This window comes from Neopsephotus bourkii, unplaced genomic scaffold (assembly GCF_033783945.1).
Source record: "Neopsephotus bourkii isolate Nb327-2 ecotype Australia unplaced genomic scaffold, CSIRO-AGI_Nbou_v1 NB_1572, whole genome shotgun sequence".
Taxonomy (NCBI): domain Eukaryota; kingdom Metazoa; phylum Chordata; class Aves; order Psittaciformes; family Psittacidae; genus Neopsephotus; species Neopsephotus bourkii.
The window spans coordinates 6,087,431-6,110,026 of NW_026902048.1; the positions used below are offsets into that span (position 1 = coordinate 6,087,431).

A 22,596-nucleotide genomic window follows, 5' to 3' on the forward strand; every position below is an offset into this window, starting at 1 on the left:
CTATCTCCCAGCACATGGGCTGTTGGTGGCTGAGAGAGCTTGGTCAGCTGAGGTTCATCTCCCTCTCCCTTGAGATTTCCCTTCAGGCCTGTGGCAGGGCTTATGACAGGGGAGGATTTGTAGCTCCCTCTTGGAATTGGACAAGCTCCCATCTTTCCACTTCTCTCTTGTTTGACTCATGTTAAAATGCCAACGAGGCCTGAGCTGGTGGTAGACAGGTTTGATGAGCCCATATTCTAGAGATGGCCTAACCACGACAGTCATGAAGAGAGAGAAGGAAAAGATGCAGTAAGATTCCAGAGGGGCTGTGAAAGAAACACCAGGTTTAGTCTGTTGCTTTGGCAGGGAAATCTCTGAGTTTTGGACACTGAAGTTGAAAGTTACTAATGCTTCTGTGAGCTTTATTTTCTCGGTTGCTAATTTGTGACTCTGCAGAAGGGCCTCAGTTTTATAGGCATGATGTTTCTGAAAAGTAGTGAATTTCAGGCAGTTGATATGAGCAATCAAAAAGATTGCTCTTCCCAACCCTGAGATTCTTTTCACAGGTCATAGACTCTCCTCCTAGCTCTGGCACTTTCCTGAATTTGGAAACATAAGTAAATCACTTGATTCTTCCTCAGTTGCTTTCAAAGAGGAGTAAAGTTACTTGAGATGTGACCATAATACATGTGAAGCAGCTTAGTGCCTTTTACAAGAAGGTTTTGTATAGATTCCCTTGTATCATTTAGGTTTGGCACTGGTATCACAACAGAATAATTGAGAGATATGCAAGGATAAATCCTTGATTTCATGGAGGTGAATTCTAGGAAAGCTTGCATAATTTTGTGGTAGGTGTTCAAAACCAAATGGGTCTGAATGGGAAGAAAGCAGCATGTTCTGCACAAAGCTTCAAAAACTAAATCCAAATTAACAAACACATGGAGGGCTTTCTCTTGTTTTCCCTGTTTATTGTCATGTGAACTGAGGCAGGAGCTACTTCCAAGACCAAGCTTGTAGCCTGCGCTCCATCTGATGTCTCAGATGTTCCAAGAGCTGCTGTGGCCATTCACAACTGTTAATCCTTCAGCATTTTATAGAGAGAGGTCACAAGAGCTGTTGGCTGGAGTGCTCGGAAGACTGCTTTCGGCTTTGGAATAGCAAATTTCCAGTGTGGAGCATTGTTGTGAAGCCAGGAACTGCTATAAATAAAACCACTGAAATGGAAGTTGAGTTGAACTGTGCTGGAGGAGGTGGTTCTATTTACAGTAAAGTATTATTGTTCATCTTGACTTTTTGTCTAAATAGACAGTAGACTACAGAAGAAAGAAAGCAGTGTTGCCTGGTCATGTGCTTCAGGTCTGGGACACTGAAACTACTCCTTTGAAAGGCAGTCTAAACAAAACTAATGCACGGGTCTTGCTTTGAATTGTTCAATTTCAGTGCCTTTCATTGGGTCCCTTTAGGGTTGTTCTGCTTACATTGGAAAAGTGTGCATATAATTTTAGTCAAATCGCCTCTTGGCATTTGTGACTTATGGCTGAAGGAAAATTTCAGGGGAGTTTGCTTTGCATTGCTTGCATTGCATTCAATATCCTTGAATAGTGTTTTTAGATCATATTCTGAATTCAGTTTGGGGTTATGATACCAGCAATACAAAAAATTGTCTTTATATGTGACCAAAAGAGCATGTTTTGCTCAAAGAGAGTAATCATTTCTACTTTCTTCTCCTGTAATTTTAATGCTGATAAGGTCTTTAGCCTCTTTACCCTGTTGTGAAAGTGAATTGATTTATCCATGCCATGGAATGATTTAAAAGTGCCTGAATACATGCACTGAAGATGTTTGATGTAGTTGCTTAATGTAGAACCCTTAGGTCTGACGTGTCCCTGGGGCAGAGTTTCCCCAGCCCTGTCCCATTCATCTTTCCCGAGGACACACTGATGTACCATGTGAGTGATGGGTACCCAGCAACCTTGAGTTGTTCTAGTTCAATTCCCTGGCAGTTATTTCAGTGAAGCAGATGCCCTTTGTCCAGAGATCCACTATGTTGTTGGTATTCTGTTTGGGAAAATAACTGTTCAAATTCAAATCTTCATTAAAAGGTCCTATAAAAAGATGCCAGCAAAAATAAGGAAAGCTTGAACCTGGAGTCACGCATGCAGTGAGACCTGCATCCTCTGAAACCTGCATCCTCTGGAATTTGCACGTTCTCAGTTCTTTGTTTCTTGTGCCTTTTCTAAAGCCAGCTGCTTTGCAGACATTTCCTTTGCTTTGGTCTTAGTTTGCTTTGGCCGCTCTCCTCTCCTTTATGTTATTAAATGCATTTTCAAGCATGCTCTAATGTCTGCTGTTAACCCACTTCTCAGCCCAGGGCCGGACTCGACCATCGAGACGAATTTCCTTCTCCTTCAGCATCTCTCCACTCATTCCTAAGTCTAAAACTCTCTTTTCTATTGGCTCTTCTTCCAGTGATGAGGAGGAGGAGGTGGATAGTAAGTAATTGTTTTCTGTGCATTGCAGCCATTATGGGTTGAAACAAAGGGAAATCTGGTTTCCTGCTTGAGGCCTTCAAGTTTCACGTTGCAAACTTTGAATGAACCTCTTCACTGCATGATGTCTAATAACAGCATTATCTTAGTCCTGTATCTGAATACTAACTAACAGCAGAATAAAAGGATTATAATCCAAAGTCTTGTGCATCAGCACCACCACATCTCATCTGGTTAGTTTTGGTCTGTATCCACGTGGCAGATACCATTGTTTGCCACTCTGACCAGCAATATAGTCATTATCTTTTTATTAAGACCAAAATACTTGTCTTGAGATTGTTGAACTACATGGAGTTAACAGAAGAGGTAGATCCTTGCCCCTCCATCGGTAAGAATGAGTACAGTGCTCAGTGGAATCAGAAGAGGAGAGAAGACCTGATACTAAATTGTGTAAATCTTGGTTGCAGCTTCCACTCCTGAGCAGAAGCACACATTGCAGCTCAGCACCTTGTATCATTGAGGTGCTCATGTCTATGTCCTGATATTATAGTAGTTTTGTTGGGAAACGGGCAAGTGTTATACAGTGGGGTTTTTTTTCCTCCTGTAAGCTCCATTGCTAAAAGAAGCCCAACTAATGCAAAAGATTGAATTAAAGTAATTTAGCCTCTTTCTGAGTTTTTTAAATAGTCTTATCAATAATAATAGAAAAAGTTTCCCATTTCTTAAGCATGTTTTATTAGACTGTTGAAGTGAACCAGAACAAATAATTCTCTACCTAAATAAAATTCAGAGTAGCTGTATTAGTTGGTTCATATCAAAGGTTTGCAAGGAAACTATCCCACATCCCTCCTGCCCATACTGGGATGGGGGAAATTGCTTTCCAGTCCAACAGATCTTGGTTGCTTCCTGAATTTAAGAATTTTACACTCCATCCAGTTAGATACCTGTACTCCATAGATATCTAAATTCTCCTCCTTTCCATTCCCAGTCTTCACTCTTTGTCCCTTTCTACAAGAAAGTCCTGTGCTCTTCCCAGGTGTGATACTACCCATTTCCATATTTCAGCTTCTCCCTCCTTTCCCCTTTGCTCTGTCCTTCTGTTTTCAACAAAGCACTCAATTCATGGTCCTCACGAAGTGAATTGCAAACACACAGCTGTGCATTGGTGCCCTGCTCCCACGGTTCAAAGTACTCTTGGCTAAACTTTTTGGTGGATTTGCTTTTCTTCATGGGTTTTTGCTTGTTTTGGAGGGGGTTTGGGTTTTTGGGGTCGAATTTATTTTTGTTTGGTTTAAGTATCAACCAGTTGAATAATTCCTACCAGTCAGGCCAGGGTATAGAAGTTTTGGGGGTGTTTCTGTTGGCCAGTATTTATCTTCTTTCCCTCAACCAGTGCCGCTGTTAACAATGAGCATTTAAAATAATGTCAGATATTGTCTCAAACAAAAATGCTGCTTTCTTTGTACGTGTTTTATTCCCTCATATTTGAGGGTACTGTGGTGACTTTATAAAAAGGTTGGTTTAGCCACAGCTATTCATAAGACTGCTTTGGCAATGGGCATTTTTCCTGTAGTAATCCCAGACCAGTTTGTTTATTTTTTCACATGTTCTGGGTTCATTTCTCATGAGAGGGTGGATGTGTGTATTAGCATTGGGACTGCACTTGGATTTCAGTTTCCGCTCCTCAACCTCTCCATGTGAGTTTCTTCGATCTCATGGTATATTTAAGCTGTAGATGTCAGGGGGCTGAGCAAGCTAGTCTGTGCATTTAGGAAACTATTGTGAAGCCTTTGAATTTCTTGACCCACAAACGTTTAATTGCTGTCAGCATTAAGGGGTTGTGAGCTGGTTTCTTTGGTCTGCAGCACCCTAATCCAGTTGCTGTTTTCTGCATAATGGAACTTGATGAATTATTTCAAGTCCAGCTACCATATAAAATAATTTTGGTGGGTGATGCTTAAAATGCATCCAGTTCTGGGCCCCTCAGTTCAAGAAGGACAGGGAACTGCTTGAAAGAGTCCAGTGTAGAGCCACAAAGATGATTAGGGGAGTGGAACACCTCCCTTATGAGGAGAGGCTGAAGGAGCTGGGTCTCTTCAGCTTGGAGAAGAGGAGACTGAGGGGTGACCTCATCAGTGTTTACAAATATGTAATGGGTGGGTGTCAGGATGATGGAGCTAGGCTTTTTTCAGTGATATCCAGTGATAGGACAAGGGGCAATGGGTGTAAACTGGAGCATAGAAGGTTCCACGTTAACATCAGGAAGAACTTCTTTACTGTGAGAGTGACAGAGCACTGGAACAGGTTGCCCAGGGGGGTTGTGGAGTCTCCCACATTGGAGATATTCAAGGCCCGCCTGGACAAGTTCCTGTGTGATGTACTCTAGGTTACCCTGCTCTTGCAGGGAGGTTGGACCAGATGATCTCTTGAAGTCCCTTCCAACCCTTGGGATTCTGTGATGTGCTCAGATAATTACGTGAATATTTGGCTGCAAGCCCATACTCATTGCACACAGAAAGCAGTCCTGTCCTTTGAACAAAACTATTTGTGTGGGTTGTGAAGTCAGTTTCAGTATTTTCGGTTTGAACCTGGTCATGATAGTAAATACAAAAATTGGAAATAAATCTTCCTTCCCCTCTTCTGTAAAAAAACCTGAAGGAGAGAAAAATGTCTGGTTTCCTATGCTTATCTTCATGGGGTTTATGGCTTGCAGCAGAGTGTTGATCATATGATGTTATACTGTAACCTGAAACATGAAATCATAAACAGGCTTTCGCCTTGTTTTTTGTCTGAATCCATTTTGCCTGAATCAAGAATCCCCCATTTTAAAGATATAACATTATTGCAGTGAAGGATAAGTAGTGCATAATTGAAGTTCACATGCCATGTACTTTGTTAAGGTGCTGAAAAAGTCACAAATATCAAGTTATTACAGCTCTTGATTCAGCGTTCATATTTCTTACACTGACTGCAAAGACACAGAATGGTGTGTGAAATACTGAGATCCAGTCAAATTGATGAATCTATTAAAAAAAGGGAAGACTAAGGAAGCTTGCATGTTAAAAGCAAACTAGAACTGGAATGTGAACCAGAGTCACTGGAGTATTAACCAGGGATTTGGAAGTCTGTGTATTGCTTGTGTGATCTTAGAAGGCGCTTTGGTAGTGGATGTTCTATAAAAACCCCCAGCACAGTCAGGAAAGCAAGTAGTAGGCTTCATTTGATGAATGTTACAGTATTGCTAACTTTGATGTATTTGGGATAGATCATTAAGTAGATGACAGATTTTGCAAGGGAGATACTAACAGAGATCCCCAAGCAAGGATTAGGTAATGGGGTATGCTTGTATTTTAGTTTCTCAGTGCGAAGAAACGGTATTTCTGTCCCAGGCTGTGTTAACACTTGAATCAGCGGTTAGCAAAATATGTATTTCAGAATCAAAAGGCATAATATTGTATGCACAGCTTTTCCTAATGCACTTATGGCTTTTGGATAGAGGACCCTCACTGCTTCTGATGTCACGTGGCCCTTTTGCACTCACCCTTAGCTTGAATATGTTAGCAGAATTTGAAGCCAAAGTATTGCTTTGCTTATAAAGGCTAATAAGATCATCAATCATTCTGCTTCTTGAACTTCAGATAGGGCTGCAAACAGGGCTTGCAGTGAGGGTATTCTGGAGTCCCGACAAGCCCAGTTAATCTGGAGAGTGCCCTTGCTTCAGTTCATCCTGATTTTTCAGTACTCTTTGATGGTTCTGGTAAATGGTGTCAGCTACCTAATCTGCTCCAAATGCATTGTGCAAGCAGGTTTATTGTGTATAAAGAGAACTTGTGTCGTTGGCAGGGCTTCAGCTTCATGTCAAAAGTCAGACTTTCCTCAAGCACAGTGTTTTGTGACTAAGCCTTAGGCTGGTAATGTTTCATGGAAAATGGAATAAGGCTTCCCTTGTTTCCCTTACTCTTTATGAAGTGCTTCAGGATTTTGATGGGAAAATGTACTATAATTTTATCAAGTATAAAAGTTTTATACATGAAACCTGGATGTGTTTTACAGTAGATTCTTTCTAGTGGTGTATAAATTAAAGCATTGTGGCAGAATGATTCTCATTTATACCTATTGTCATTGAATCGGCAGTTCTGATTCACATACCCTGATTTACCAGCACATTTAACAGATGCCCATCCTTTGCTTAATAGCTAAAGAATGGTAAAAATACTAAGCCTGCTTTCACCTCAGCACCTAATTGGAGAGCACCTAAGGATACGGGGAACCGGGCTTTATCCTGAGCACATGAAATCTATTCTAAACACTCACTTCTGGAAAACATTTCCTCTTCCTCTTGAACCATCCAAATACACAGACTCTGTTTTTAAACTCAGTGGGCTAAGACTGCAGTCTAACATGTCCTCCCCCCTGCCCCTCCGATCTTTTCCAGGTACGCAGGCATTCGGCGGCCCCACAGCTTCCTCGGTTCAGAGGTACAGTATTCTGGGGGTACCACGTCTCTGTTGGTGGGACTCCTGCAGTGGGCTCTGCTTCAGACACCCAAAGTCCTTCCTGGCACCAGTGCACTTCAGCTGAAAACACAAGTTGTCAGGCTCGTGAAAATCAGTCCTGTGTGTTTAAAGGCTTAAGAATATTATAGATCATAGAATATAAAAGTCTGTTGTAGATCTAACAAGGCTCTGTGTTTGTTTATTCGTAGCTAGTAGCAGCAGATTATCTGTTATCAAACAGTATCAGTTTACCCTGAGTCATATTTTACACTAAAAGTAGTTGTTCCTCCCTTTAGTCAATTCCATTTATATTTCTATAATGAAAGCCAAAAAGATCACGGTTTTGTCTGTTACTTTTCATCGTTGCAAGCTGTAGAGAAGAGATAGTCTTTCTGCTGGGTGCCAGCTTTAAAAGCGCTTCCCTGGGGGAAGGACATTTGTGGCACGGAAGGAGCTGGGTGTCTGGTCTCTGTGTCACTCTGATAGCTTTGGCTTCCTTTTGTGGCTAGGAGGCTCTTTGCTTCTGCTCACTGCTGTTTTCTCCTCCTTGATTTCATTTGTCTTTCTGTTGTTCTGCTTTTGGTTTGCATTGTACTTCCTATTGACAGACTGTGTCCTTTAATGAAATGAGTTTCCTCCATAACTTCTTATTCTTTTATAGAAGATGAAGTCATAAGTTTGTGCATGTAGAGACTGGCAGCAAATATCTGGCTTCCCAGAAATGCCTCATTTGATACAAATGACTGTTTATTACTTGGTATTGGTGTTCTCATTCCTCAAGGGAGGCTTTGCAGTGTGGTTTCTAGTAAAGACACTCACTGCCTCTTCAGGGCTTAATACATGTCGTCCTCTAGAAGGGGATTTCTCTTTTTAAAGGATGTGTGCACATCTGTCCCTTTATGTCTAAAATACTGAAGATTAAATGCAAAGACTCGCTCTATACCTGCAGTATTTGCCATTAACAGGCCGATGCTGAGCTGATTAGTGGTTATTTGACCGCAGGAGCAGCAGAGGGTGCTGTGGCATGGTTTGAGAACGGAGATAGCTTAAAAAGAGCAAGTAAAAAGATTCCTTGAAATGCATGACAAGCTACTGGACTGGCATTTTGTCTTCACTTTGCCTTCTTTGGTAAAAAGAAGCATGAAACAACCATAAAGCAACCTGTCACTTTGTTGGATAATAAATGCATTTGTCCTTTAAAAAAGAATCCATCCATTGAACAAATGCTTTGGGATGAAAAGAAAAATAAAAGCAACCTCTTTCTTCTTTGATTTTAGCATATCTGAGGAGAGCAGCAGTGTCCCCGCTGGTAAAGGTGCAACCAAAGTCAGTCGCACCTTCAGCTACCTCAGGAATAAAATGTCCAGCAGCAAGAAGAGCAAAGTAAGTGCTTCTTGTGATTTATGCAGCCATGAAATACCCATAGGTAGCAGAGATGAATTCTGCGTTTCAGTATGTTCCCATAGGGTGGTATTTATCTCTTTGCCTGCCTTTTTCCTTTTTGCAAGGGGAGGATGGACTGTGGGGTAATAGGGAATAGCTACATGGGAACTTTAGCACCCCAAAATTGAAATGCACCTGAGATGAGCTTTCCTGTGCAATGTTTTTGCCTCTTTTCCCCACAGAATGAAGCTTCATTTATTATAGAGAATAGATTGTTCTCTGGGATGAGTTAACGGCTGTGCAGTGATGGATGGGTCTAATTTTTAGAGAACCTGAGAGGTGTTTAATAAAACGAGGGCAGGAGCTGTAAGAAGGGACTGGCTGCCCAAGGCCATGTTGTGTTTCCCTTTTATTTCTACTTTTTGCCACAAAATCCTCATGCACTGCTGGAGAAGTTGCCCAAGCTGTGACCTTTAATGATGGCCAATATTTATATTTTTCCCTTTTTTCCATCCTTGAAAACCTGGGATTTAATTTGCTGAAGCTCAGGCGCTGCTCAGCACAGCCGAATTTCCTGGAAACAGCATTGGTTACAGAAATAACTACATTAATGCTGAATACTTCACACACAGAGGCTGCTGTTGCCTTAAGTTGTCCTCTGGAGGTTAATATATGTTGGAGGGGTTTGGCTTGGTTGGATTTTTTACTTGAATCTCACCTCAGTTCATCATGCCTGACAAGCTAACTTCACCTTACCTCACAGCAGGCTGTGTGTATTATGCAGTTAGGTGATGTGAAGCTAATATGTTGGTGAATACTATTGGAAGGCCCCTGAGATGCATAATTACATATTCTGATGAGTGTCTCCATAGCAAACAGGAAACAAAATGTGGCATAACTATTGTGCCTATAGTGGAATAAGGCTGGGGGCTGAAGCATACACGTATGGGAGGAGACATGTTTCATCTGCACAAAATAACTTGATTTTAGCCTTTTCCACCATAAGCACTTGATGTTTCAGCCTGAGGTTCCTCTAACATAGCTGGGTTTGTGTGCTCTGATGCTCCAACACACATTTGGATACTTATTTTTGGAAGATTGCATCACCTTTGCAATGAGGTACCAGCTCTATTGAGATCAGTCATTCTAATGCACAGTTCCTCTTTATGGCTCTGCCTTTCAAGATGCAAGCAAGAGCTGCTGCTCTGCAGCTTTGAGACAATGCTGTTCCCTGCTGCAAAGTACAGATCTCTTTACATAGAAACCTCTGTACAACCCACTAGTGAGAAGTGATGGAGCACATTGCACAGCCTCTGAAGGAGTCCGGAAATTCATTAACCGGTTCTTGCACATCGGGTGTATAATCTCTAAAGCAAGAACTGTAGAGATATATGTGTGTGTATATATATATATATATATATACATGCACACACACAGAGATAAAAGAGATCTGGACAGGTGAGAAGATAAAACAGAAGTGCTTTGAGATATTTGCTTTTGTTAAATAAGTGTACTCTGGTTTCACCAATTTCATAATAGTGTCTGAAGCGGTTCATACAGAACTGCTCCAAAATCCCAACAATAACGTGCACTACAAAGCTCAGATCAGTTCTGGTGATTTTACTAAAAAGCCATAATACTCAAATCACGGTTTCTTCTCTGCTTGCGGTGGCCTGTTTGCATTGCATACGTTTTGAAGGCTTCAGCTGCACATTTAAATAATTCAGCCTGAAACTTCTTGGGAGCACTGATTTCTGAGAACTTTCTGGCTGATGGAAACCTGTAAGAGTTAAAAAGAAAATATAACAAACCTTGAAAGAGGAAGTTGGACAGGAAGAGTTGATTGCTGCTGCTGTCTGGCCTGTCAGGAGGGAGGGAGCCTGCAACTGCTTTCCAACTAGGTTTTACTTCAAACCTGCAGAAATGCACTGTTTCTGAGATGACCCATGAAATAAAGCATATCTGAGGCTACTAATAGCAATGAGTCTTTAAAAATGGTGTAGAAAGTTGTGTAAACCCCCCTAAAAATAAAGGGATGTTGGAGTGTGTAACTTAAGTGGATACTGATAGGAGTTTGTGTGAATTTACCCATGTCTGGAATGTTCTTTGTTACTTGGGGTTTAGTCAGGGAATCTCTTGAAATCAGTAGCATGCACAGATTCATGTTTGTGAAGTCTAAATTCAAGTTTGTGACAGTCCTTCTCTGTTAATGAGACAAAAAAGGAATACCCATTTTCTTCTTTTGGTCGGGAGTTTCTGCGAAATGACGACAAAAAACCTAGGATGAGTAATTTCTGTTGCCTTGCGCAGTTATTAGGCAGTGCTGTACCACCAACAGCGCTTCAGTGTATAGAGTAAGAGTTGTGTTTGAAAGCACTAGGAGACAGGGAGTATTTGTGACCTGTAGAGCAGGAGGAGCGCAAACACGTGAAGCCTTCCTGTCTGGGAAGTCTTATGGAGCACTTTGTTTAGTGAAGCACTGCACAGCAGCACTGAGGTATGTTAAAATTCACTTTTCCTGTATCGTAAGCATCACAGAGGGTTTGATTTGCCACCTTCTGCCTTTTAAATGGGTGGTCTCCCATTGGCTTGTGCTTTCTATAATATTAATCCCATTTTTTTGTACCTGTAGTACTTTTTTAATGTGTTTTTTTAGCAGTGGAAGCTGAGGTAGGGCAAGATGAAAGCAACAGCAGAGTAGCTAAAATCATCATCAAGGAAGTTAGCAACAATCGTTGGGCCCTCCCCCCTTTGCTCAACTGCTTTGTGACTGCCGGGCTGGAAGCTTGGGGCCGTTGCAATGGGCTGATGCTGGTGGGAAGCAGCTCTCCTGCCCCCAGGGGAAGGATGTCGATTAAATGGAATAGATTTGCTGAAGTACCTCAAATAACAGTGAAGCTGGTAGGACTTAAGCAGTGGGAGGTAAGAGCTTCATGGTTATTTCAGAGTGGGATCCGCTACTTCAGGCCTTGGTATCGTACAACCGAGCTGCGGTACCCAGCTTGTCTGTTAGTGCCCATGGCTGCAGGTTCAGCCATGAAGCTGAGCTTCAGGTCATGGTGGCAGCTTCAGTAGCACAGGGAAATGGGTTTGTTTTTACAATACCTTTTTACAGAAGTTCCAGTAACTTGTCACAGGAAAAGAACAGCAAAGAATAAATACAGTCTCTTTTGAGACCTTGTGTTTCGGTGCTGCGGCTGGCACCCTGTGTGTGAAGTTCGCTGTTTCCTCCTTGAAAGTGGTGCACACATTTCCTGTTTTTCCTGGGGTTGTTCAGCTTTAATTAAAATGGTTTTTACAGTGATTTTTACGAAAAGAGGGTGTTATTCCAGGCTGTAGAATTACTGGGCTTTGCAGTAAGCATCAGGTATGTTTAAAGTGTAGGACAATGAATCTCCCTTTGGCATTTTAAGCATGAATGTCGTAAAGTCTTGCCTTGATCATAGGGTGATCTTTTTTTCCTGGAGCTTCACAAGTCCTGGGAATAGACTTGGTCAACTTGGTACCATCAGCCAAGGACTAAACTGCAGCGTTTTAGCACTTGAATCCTGCCAGACTGGACATGGTTAAAGGTGGGAGGTCAGTGGGGCTGTGGAGTTTTACACAGGATAGTGATCTGAGATGATGGCTTACTGGAGGCGGAGATGTGCCGCAAAGCAGACTCTTCCTGACGGGTTTTCTGCTTCAGACAGGATTATTCCATACGGTAATGCTCTGGTTTTGCTTATTTGCAGAACAGAATAGCATTTGAGGCCAGTAAATAGACTTTCTTTTTACGAGTCTTTATAGGGAGAGACTCCGACAGTGGCATTTTGCCTGGGGTGTGTTGAGAGAGGATAGACCTTAGGCTGAGTTACTTATTACTTGAGTGTGTCATCAGAAGCTTCCCTGCTGATGACTGCAGAGCTCAGTACCTCTTTTAACTGCTTCATGGCAGTCACTCGCATGGGCTGCTCCCTGATACTTAGCTTTGACAGTATTTAGCAAAGGGCATGTTGCATATAAATAACAAAATGGAAAGGTAAGCTCACAGAAGCCTGAACCACTTTCTGGTTAAACTTCTCTTTCAGATGCCATGAAATCTGCAGTAACAGTTAAAATACAGATTGTATGGTAACCATTTTGTAGAGTGGTACATAGAAAAACAAGGAGTTGTTGGTATCATTCAAATTTGGAGTTTTTCTGTGGTGTTTTCTTTAAAAATTGTTTGGGAGAATTCCAAATCCACAAAAGGCTTCAGGTAAAAAATGCTCCAAATTTTTAGTATTTACCATTTTCTGTCCCTTTTACAATAGAAAAGTAAGCAAAAACTCTGCTAAAAATGGGGGAAGCTGGCTGTGCTTGACAGCTTCCCATAGCTGAGTAGCCCAGAGGTTGAATGTGGCTTCTGGAACACAAGATGATCTTTTACAGTGTTGCTGCTGTTCCACAGCCTTTTTGCGGTGCCTTATATCAAGAGTTTGAGAAAGATCTATATCCCCAAAATGTTACACAAGGTTACTTGGGGTTACATGAAGCTGATGGGAAGGTTGGTAGTCAGAAGGACAATGAAGGTAAAAATACTCTGGCAGTGATGCTGTGCAGGTAGCGAGGAAGAACTTGTGTTCTCCATTAAACACTCAGTTGCTAAAGCATGAGTCTTACATGTTGGCCTTAAAAATAACCTGTGTTGGAAGTTTGATGCACATTACACATGGTATTGTATTTAACACAATTTACTGAAAGTACTGAAGAGATTCACGAGAGCCCAGAAGAGGGAAGTCATTACACTAAGCAAATATAACACAAAAGTGGAAGAAAGTAGCTGCCTTCAGAGCAGAGATTCATCTCTGTTGGCAAGATCCCCATGCAGAAGGGTCTGCAAGTCCATGGTATGTTAATCCATATCCGTGGGGGCTGAAAGCTGAAGTTTCAGCAGGGCTATGCACACACATGGCTATTGTTAAGGTGTGCACCGATCGATACCGTCATAGTGCCAAAGGCAAACACTGAAGAATTTGTAACTAGAGAAGAGACCTCTGCAAAGTAACGCGATGTTTGTTCATTTTTCTCTCGACAGGAAAAAGAGAAAGATAAAGAGAAGACTAAAGAGAAGGACAAAGATTCCAAGGAGAAAGAAAAGGATAAGAAGCTGTTAAATGGACATCTCTTCACTGCAACCTCCGTTGTAGCCCAAGCAACCTGTTACCACTGTATGAAACCTTTTAATAAGGATTCGTACTACTGTGCAAGTAAGTTGGGTTTTTTCCCTCCCCTTCCTTTTGTTTTTCATTAAATCTGATATGGGAAATGCAAGCATTACCCTTTATTTTCCTCTTCCTTAAGGTTGTGGGGTGGAGGGGTGTCTTCAGAGATAGTGATTCATGGAGCAGTGTGTTGCCTTATGGAAGCTGGACTGAAATGAGTTGTGGCTGTGAGGAAGTGTCCAAGTGTTCCTGACCTGTGCTTGGACATTACAGCATCCCACAGGGATTTCTGCCCCTGCTTGTTGGGATGTATCAGTCAGCTGGAGAACTTTGGATATTTTGGCTGCATCTTACGGCTTGGGGCTAAGGTGCGGTGTTAAGATGGATGGAGGACAGGCAAAGCTGGCTTTTTATTTCCAGTGAAGAACAAATATCCCATCCATGTGTAGTGTTTTAGTGCATTGCTTTAGTGCTGTGAAACCCTGCTTTGGTGAGCCCTCTGTGAGAACAGCATGACATCCATTTATACATGAAATTGTAGCACAGTTCAAATGGCAACTACCTGTGTGCATGTGAAGTACATTCAGTACAATGCAGGCAGTGCAGGAACCATGGCAGAGGGTTCCTGCGAGACTGGTGATTCTGTTCTCTTTTCTTATCAGGCAGTTTCACATGCCTATGGCTTGATAAGGCCAGTGGCATTTGTGTGGTCAAGAACAGAGTCTTGGCTGGGTTACTCAGTGCTCAAAGCTACAGAATATGCAGGCAAATAAGGTATTTTCTCACTGCAGCTCAGAGCTCTCCATTCCTCACTGTTAATAATACCTTTTACTCCACTAGCCTAGAGATGAGTAAAAGCATGTATGGGAATTGCTCCCAGGCTGCAGCAGGAGGCTCTGTCTCTTCGTTCTGGTAGATGAGCAGCATATGAAACAACTTCAGTGAGCAGGGAAAGGAGCAGCCAGCTGAATCCCAAATGGCAGTTTGGAGTTTCCTGGAAGAGAAGAGCTTCCAGCAAAGTTCTTTGCATGAGACACACTCTGTGTCAGCCTGATGGGAACTGGAAGACATCAATAATTATCAGCTCTCAAATGCATCTTCACCCTTTCCCTGCTTGACTTTCTTAACAGCTTCTGAAGCCACTTAAAAAAATCAAATATATCCCAGTTTATATCTCTGTATCCCAATGAGTTAAAATAATCCAGCAAGATTGTATGGTGTATCATAGATGTTCTTTCCTTGATTTTTGAGTTACAGCAGAAAATTACTGTAAGTTTAGTGTGTTAGCCAAAAAATGAATGCCATGGGAAAGTTTGGTCAGGCCCAGAACAGCTCACATCCGAGAGTGGTCCTTTCTCCCATTGCATCTTAAAATCAGTCATTAAATGCCTTGGAAGTGACTGGTAACCAGCACCAGATGCTGTGTTGTTCCTGTGCTGTTGTAGACCACTTCTTTACTGCTACCATTGCTGCTCTGTCTACCTATGGATGACTTTTTCTTAATGCTTTTTAAACACTGGCTCATTTAAAATCAATGTCTCCACTTTTCAGTGTCACCCCCAGCTTCATGAACCAGGTAGTCAATGCTGAAAGATTTAGTATGCTCTAAAACAAATGGGTGAGCAAAAAATTTCTCATTTTTTATAGCTATCTGCCTGGCCTCTTTCATTTTTTATGATCAGTGATGCAGAAAACAAGCTTCTGGGAGGTTTAATTCTTAATGCTAGTGGTGTTAGCATTAAGCATTAACTCTTCCTGCCTGCTGAAGAGTTAAATTGGAGGAATCGAGTCCCTGAAACCAGGTTTTCAGTCTAAAAAAGATCAAAATGCCTTACTGCTAAATGGTACGTACAGGCTTTCAAAGCTTGAATGTGAATTAGTGGTTCTGAATTGTCTCACTGCCTCTTTTCATGCACCAGGTTCTATCCCTCTTCTTTGTTTGATCTGAAACATGATACTTCCTGTGAGTTTTTGCAAGAACATGCAGGTTTCTTCTCTTGCACAGGAAGCTGTGGGACATCGACAGAATAGCAACGCCCTGTGGCCTTACCTCTCTCAAAATATTAGACCAGTTACTGGCTTTTATTAAGTAGACTCAAATGTAAGAAAAGCTAGGAATATGAGCAAAATTTGGCATTCTGAGCATCGATTTCTTTTTCCTTTCGTATTTCCTCTAGAAATAATTTAGAACCTTATGCTTACAGTGTAATGTACTCTTAAAATTCATGATCTGTGTTAAAATGTGTTTCCATGAATGAGTGGAAATAACAGGTTTTCTCTAAGCTACTGAATCTCAGTATACTGAGAGCATCTGAGTTGTCTGTTATCTGTCAGAAGAGTTAATGTTCCAAGCCCAATTAAAACTTCTTTTTCCAGAATTATTGCTAATAATCTTTGAAAACTTCCCAGAATTCTTCCCAGAAAAATTCCCAGAAATCTGCTGGCAGGGATCATGGGCAGACTCAGGGGGTTCTGTAAAAGACAGCAGCTTTTACTCTGGCATATATGCAGCAAAGGGTGGTGGTAAAGCATGATGCTTTTTGCATTAGTAAATGTGGTTCTGGACTAAAACAGTGGCTTCAGTCTGGTTTTGAGCAGGAAGTCCCAGCCTCACAAACACGGGCACCTGGCAGATGCTCCTGTTACTTTTCCTGATAATCTTGCAGTACAGCAGCACTTGGTTCCTGTACTGTAGATCTTGGCCATGATATGTCTGAGTTGATGTAAATGAATGTTCCTGTCCTTTTCCTGTCTTTTGGGTCCCATAAACCTTGTCTTGATGAGAACAGTATTTGTGTTTTCAGAGAAAATACTGGCCTGGGTTCTGTTTCTGCCTCCTGCTTCTGCTTTCCCCCTTTTCTTTCAGAGGGATAACTCCATCTTTTTTCTTTCTCTCTTTCTACAAGTAAGACCCATTGGAACCCTGGCAACTTAACCTTGTATTGATTTTTAAACAGAATTTCCTGTTAAATTCCATGAGGAAACCTTGTTAACAAACAAAGAGCTAATTATCCAGGAAAGCAGCCCTGTCTCTCAGTATCTGTAGCTGCTCATGTAAACCACAGTGATGCCTGAAAGCTGTAATTCTCAGTTGTGCAAGATAACAGTTCAGATTAGAAATGGCAAAACCTGCCCTGTTTCTGTGTTTTGTTGTTTAATCAGTGGTGGGGGTTTTATGTTTTTGACAGACTGCAATGCAATTGTTCACAAAGGCTGTAAGGAGAGTGTTGCTTCTTGTGCAAAGGTCAAAATGAAGGTAAGAGATTCATCTACTTCACTGAATTAACAAAAAGGTTTAATCAGTTTAGCATGCACATGTATAACATCTTCTACCATACGTCCCAAAGTTTCCAGCTTGTTGGAAAGAACTTCAGCCCCTTTGCTATAGTGAATAACATCCCTAAGCTCTCCTGCAGTTCCCTGGACCCACGTGTTAATAGAAAGCTGGCCCTATGAGTGTGTGAATGCTACAGGTGAGCACCACAGGGTGTTTGTTCCCTGAGGTACATAGGAACCTTACGGTCTGTCCTATGCTTCAATTAAAAGAACCCTAAAATAATCAAAAGCAAACCAACAAAACACTTTGCTGGCAAAATTCAGGGGTGTCCAGCACCCTTAAATGTTGTATCTTAATTCTCAAATGCTGTCATGCCACATTAACCTGTTTATATGAGGAACGTGCAGAATTTGCGCTTGCCCCAAATGTGAGCGACCTCTTGTGCAGGTGGTTCTCCAAGCTGATGAATGTTTATACAATTTTCAGTTCTTTTCATTATTGTCAGCACTTTTATCTTCTCATTTGCTGCACATTTCTCCATCTTATTTTGTCCATTTCATTGATGACAACTGGAGGGGGGCTACCAGTGTGTGTGATTGTGATTGTGTGCAGGTAAGTATGTAGGTATGTTACAGACACATAGAGCCAGAAATGATCTATTGTGAGAGGATTCAGAAAAAAACACAGCTTTTTTATTTTACTTATGTGACAGCCTGATGGGAGAAGGGAAGAAGAAATTACAGCGAATTTCATTTTTCTTTCAGCCACAGAGAGGGATGCTGCAGGCACATGATACCTCTTCATTACCCACAGTAACCATGAGAAACAAAAGTAAGAAAACTTCCTTTCCCTCTACTTTAATGATGATCTCTATCTGCTATTCTTAGCTGTTCTGACAACTAATATCCAGTACTATGAAGGATAAGCATTTATTGAAGCAGGGATAAGAGCATTTTCTGAGCATGATAAGCAGTGTTTGGGGTTTCAGTATTTGTAGTGAAGCTGCACAGAGTGCATCCACTTCCGCAGTGTCCATGTAGCTGTAAGCAGGTGTAGTCATATTAGATCTAGAACAGCTACTTGACTGAAAGCCTACAGCTGATAAGTCCACAGAATCTGGAAGATGAAGCCTATGTTCATGGTATCTGACATTGGAAAGAATCAAACTAGGAGTATTATATTAACAGAAATCGTTCATATTACAGGTTGTAAAGATCCTTGCTCACAATACTTTGTTTGGTTTGTTTCGTTAATTAAATAGTCTTTATGTTTTGAGATAGTAAAACCAGAAAGTTTAATTTTGAATAGGAGCAGTACTGACAAATTCTTCCTGGCTGCACTGAGATACACACTGCTCTGTGGACCTACCCAGTGTGACTGAGGTCAAAGAATAGGAGTGAAACAGCCCATATGGGTTTTGTAGTGCCATGATTTGATAAGCTTACCTAGTAATAGCTTGGAGATCACTAGATGGAACCACACTGTATGATACAGATGTACCCGCTGTGGTACTTGCCATCAAATTCAGAGGTATTGCTCCAGAAGCAGGAATGCATCTGAAGAAGGGAAAATCTGGAATAAATATGGAAAGATTAGTTCAAGGTATGTGCTAGTATAATGAGATAAGGATTAGCATTTCTCTGTGGTACGTACTGATAGAGAAAGCTGTCTCAAGAGTTCGATCAGAAGCAGGGAGATGGGAGACATATATAATTACAGGATCAGGGAAACTAAAAAACAACATAGTAGATTGTCACATATGGTTATTTGTCAAATAAAATTAAGTTCTATTTCCCAAGTGTATGTTCCTGGACTTGCAGATCCCACCTAGATCTTTTCAGCATAGTGCAACGCACCCAGCTCTGCACAGGGGTTGATGTTCTATCCTTTTGTATGGCTATTCCCAACAGCTGAGATCTGGTGATGGCTCTAGAAAGAAAAAGAAGTAACTTGCAGAACCTGGTTTAAGTCATCATCCTCATAGTTATCCATGCAGTTACATGAACTGACTTTTCCCTGATGCTTCCCTTCCAGGCTCACAACCGAAGGAGCGCCCTCGCTCTGCAATACTTGCTCCTGATGAAAACACCGTAACCTCAATATTCAATAACAGGAGATCACAACAGCCTACAGCACTGTCCAAAAGTGTCTCAATACAGAACATTGCAGGGTAAGGTTGCTCCCTGCCTGCATGAGTGTGTGTGTATTATCTGACTCTGTGAGCATAGAGAAATTCATCTCATTAAAAATAAATTTGTGCACTGTGATATATGTCAAAGGTACAAAAAGAGCATCACAAAACCAGAAATACCCATATCATGTATGATACTATCAGTGGTATTCTGCACAGTCGGATCGTCTGGGTTAGTCTAGTCAAGGCATGGCTTCAGACCCATGTTAGTTGGCTTGGTTATATTCAAGGCCACTTCACAGAGATGCTCTGGGCTCAAGGAGGGAATTCCCTTGCCTTGGGCTGGGTACAGAGCAAGCACACATTTGCAGCTCAGGTATGTTTGTGTCCATAGCCATCAGGTGGAGGCACAGAGCTGCAGTCTTCATGGTGTTTCAGGACTGCCTTGTGCATAACCATGCAATGTTTGCTTTGGTTTTCAACTCATATTAAAAATGCATTTCTTATGCATATTTCAAAGTACATTTGGCTAGGGTTTTATTGTCGTAAACAATATTCTGTGTTCTGTTTTTCTGCAGAGTCGGGAACGATGACAGCTTAATACACACTTGGAAATTCCTGTCTCAGTCAACAGACTCCCTACATAAAATCAGCCGGGTGAATGAATCTGTGGAATCGCTGGTTGATGAAGGTAAGAGCTCCCTGTGGCTGCTTTCCAGACATAGGAAATCCATTCTGTCATTTCAGCAAGTGTTTTCTAATGGACAAGTAAATGCATTTACTTTAATGTTGGAATATAGTAATACACAGTAATTTCTTTAGCTTGTTGAATTGTGGGGAAACATGTAGAAGGTTTCAGTTACAGTTGAGTTACATGGAATTTAGCTCAGGGACAAACATTTCCTCTTCTATTCCGCACCTCTGGCCCATTCATACAGCCGCAGAATTTGCACTCTGTCACCTTCTTCATGCTAATGATGATGCCTCATGCTTTGTGTTTTTCCCAGAATGAGGAAGGAGCTATTTAGTTTTGTGGGTTTGAAAATGAAATCAGTTAAATTCATTTCTGAAGTTTCAATATTTTTATATATAGTGCTTTTCTAAGCTATAATTAGTATTTTTACATCTTGGCCAATATTTGCCTGAAAATAACAGAATGGTCTTAATTTATTAAGGACTAAACAAGGGCATGGTTATGGTGACAAGAGAACATTCCCCAGTTCTCGCACAAATGAGCACTCTTTATTAAAGACAGAATCATAGACTAGTTTGGGTTGGAAAGGATCTTCAAAGGTCATCTCGTGCAACCCACCTGCAATGAGCAGGGACATCTTCAACTACATCAGGTTGCTCAGAACCACATCCAGTCTGACCCTGGATGTCTTCAGGGATGACTACATGTGTGTATGTAATGTATGTAGTGTTCACTTGCATCTGCATCAGTTCTGGCTTTCTAAGCTTGAAAACACAGATTTCACATAGGCCTAAGTTCCCTCAATTCAGTGATGTAAATGAAGGAAGACAAACTGGGTATTGTGGTTTTTATTCATCTGTGATCTTGTTGCTGTATAGATAAAGAATCCATTGTCCTTTCATCTGAGCTAGAATTTGGTCTGTGTGAAAATGGTGAACTAGTTTTGTGCAAATAGCATTTAAAAGTGCTTTCTATAACCTGGGCCTTATGTGGTGTAATTCCATATAATCATTATTCTGTCAGTAAAGGAGAATGTGATGTCTGTGGTATGACAGAGAAACTAAACAAGTGAAGTTAAGCAAAACGAATAGACAGGAATCTCAAACAAGACAAGTGACCCACATCCTAATGGCACTGCATTGCTTTGTGAAGGAGCAGACATGAACGAAGGACAGCTGATGGGAGACCTGGAATTAGATTCCAAGCAGTTGGAGGCAGAGTCCTGGAGCCAAGTAGTGGACAGCAAGTTCTTACAGCAGCAGAACAAAGATGTTGTCAAACGGCAAGATGTCATTTACGGTGAGATACCTTCATCTAAATTTCTCACTTGTAGATAGCTTCTTGATATACTTGCAAGCACGGATTGGGGAAGCTTTAGGTCAAGGAATAGGAACATTGTCTTGGTTTCTTCAGAAGCCAAGTTTCATTTTTGAAGTTCTTAGAAATGTAATGTGTTTGTGAAAGCTTGCTTTCTGCATTTCATCTATCTGGAAGGCATCAAATTAAAAAAGGAACAGGAATAGCCTTGGCTGGGATTAAGCCATGACCTCATTTGTCTGCTGATAACATTTGAACTCTGTTACAATAGAGCAACTTCCTAGGAAGTCTTTGCCTGCTGGATGAAGAGCCATCCTGTACAGCAAAAGCGCACTATGTTGAAGCTGGCAGTGAGGTGTTAGGAAGAAGTGGATAACAGTGCCGAAGGTTCAGACCTCAGCAACAATGTCCAGAGCTCTTTACTGTGGGATTCCTCTGCTGCCCTGTTTCTCCCACACATGAAACAATTGATGTTTCAATAACTAACATGAAATTTTCTGAAGCCCCTTAGAGAACCCCAATTATGGAAGACTTTTCTAATGGCAGCTTTTCCTTATACTGTACCATGTACTCCACAGTGACCATGGTTTTGCTCTTGTCCTCATTGTATACAGAGCTAATGCAGACAGAAATGCATCATGTCCGCACCTTGAAGATCATGAATGATGTGTACAGTGCAGGGATGTTAAAGGAACTGCAGTATGATCAACAAGTTGTGGACAAGATCTTTCCCTGCCTGGAAAACTTGCTGCACATCCACAGTCATTTCTTCCAGCGGATTCTGGAAAGGAAGAAGGAGTCATTGGCAGACAAAAGTGAAAAGAACTTTGTTATCAAGAGGATAGGCGACATCCTGGTGAATCAAGTAAGTGCTGGAAAATGCATGCATTTCTGAAAACACAGATGGAAACCAGGCACTCTTCTTTCCTCGTGTTTATGCCATTCAGATAACCACAGCTGATGGCACCTTTACTCTTCACACCTGTAAAAATCTCTGCCTCTGCTTTTTGAAGCAGTCTCTGCTCTTGCAGACAAAAGTATAATGATGAAAATTAATTCAGTTTATATTGTGGGAAAGAGAAGCACAGAATGGTTTGACCATAACCTGGAGGGTTGGCAGCAGCCCACAGCAAAAATATGTCCTGTGTGTTTGTTGGCAGAGTTACTGACCTGCTGTTTAACTTTGGGCCGGTCATTTTCCTTTATCTACACTTTCTCCTTCTTTTTGCCTGTCTTCGTTTTTTTTTGTTGTTAGCTTTTAAGCCCTGTAAGTCGTAGACTCGTAGAATGGTTTGGGTTGGAAGGGACCTTAAATTCCATCTAGTTCCAGCCCCTGCCACAGACAGGGATTCTTTCCTCTAGACCAGGTTGCTCAAGGCTTCATCCATCGGCCTTGAACATTTCAAGAGATGGAGCAGCCACAACTTCTCTGGGCAGCCCAGTTTCTCACCACTCTCATAGTGAAGAATTTCTTCCCGACAGCTAATCTAAATCTACCCAGATTTTGCGCTGTGAACTCAGTGAAGTCCCAAACTCAGCTCTTTACTTTCTAGAGATCTGCTTGCTTGGTTTAGGATGCCTTGGACTAATCTGGTTTCATTAAGTTCTTTTGAGAGCCTGGCAGGCACTGCTGGGATGTCACAG

At 41.5% G+C, this 22,596-nt stretch overlaps 1 protein-coding gene across 20 annotated transcripts in view; it reads left to right on the forward strand.

Annotated features, from left to right (window-relative positions):
* The window catches only part of AKAP13 (A-kinase anchoring protein 13), a 208,370-nt gene that overhangs the window by 169,928 nt on the left and 15,846 nt on the right, over nt 1-22,596 (forward strand). For 16 of the 20 annotated variants that reach the window (XM_061371301.1, XM_061371302.1, XM_061371300.1 and 13 more), the window contains 10 exons: nt 2,346-2,471; nt 6,904-6,946; nt 8,242-8,347; nt 13,407-13,578; nt 16,722-16,789; nt 17,575-17,641; nt 18,845-18,980; nt 19,520-19,632; nt 20,788-20,934; nt 21,567-21,817. In XM_061371301.1, the coding sequence (XP_061227285.1) occupies nt 2,346-2,471; nt 6,904-6,946; nt 8,242-8,347; nt 13,407-13,578; nt 16,722-16,789; nt 17,575-17,641; nt 18,845-18,980; nt 19,520-19,632; nt 20,788-20,934; nt 21,567-21,817 (1,229 nt within the window). Of the gene's footprint in view, nt 1-545; nt 2,472-6,903; nt 6,947-8,241; nt 8,348-13,406; nt 13,579-16,721; nt 16,790-17,574; nt 17,642-18,844; nt 18,981-19,519; nt 19,633-20,787; nt 20,935-21,566; nt 21,818-22,596 lie in introns of those variants that run through there. The other 4 variants (XM_061371308.1, XM_061371309.1, XM_061371310.1 and 1 more) reach the window with 2 other exon arrangements.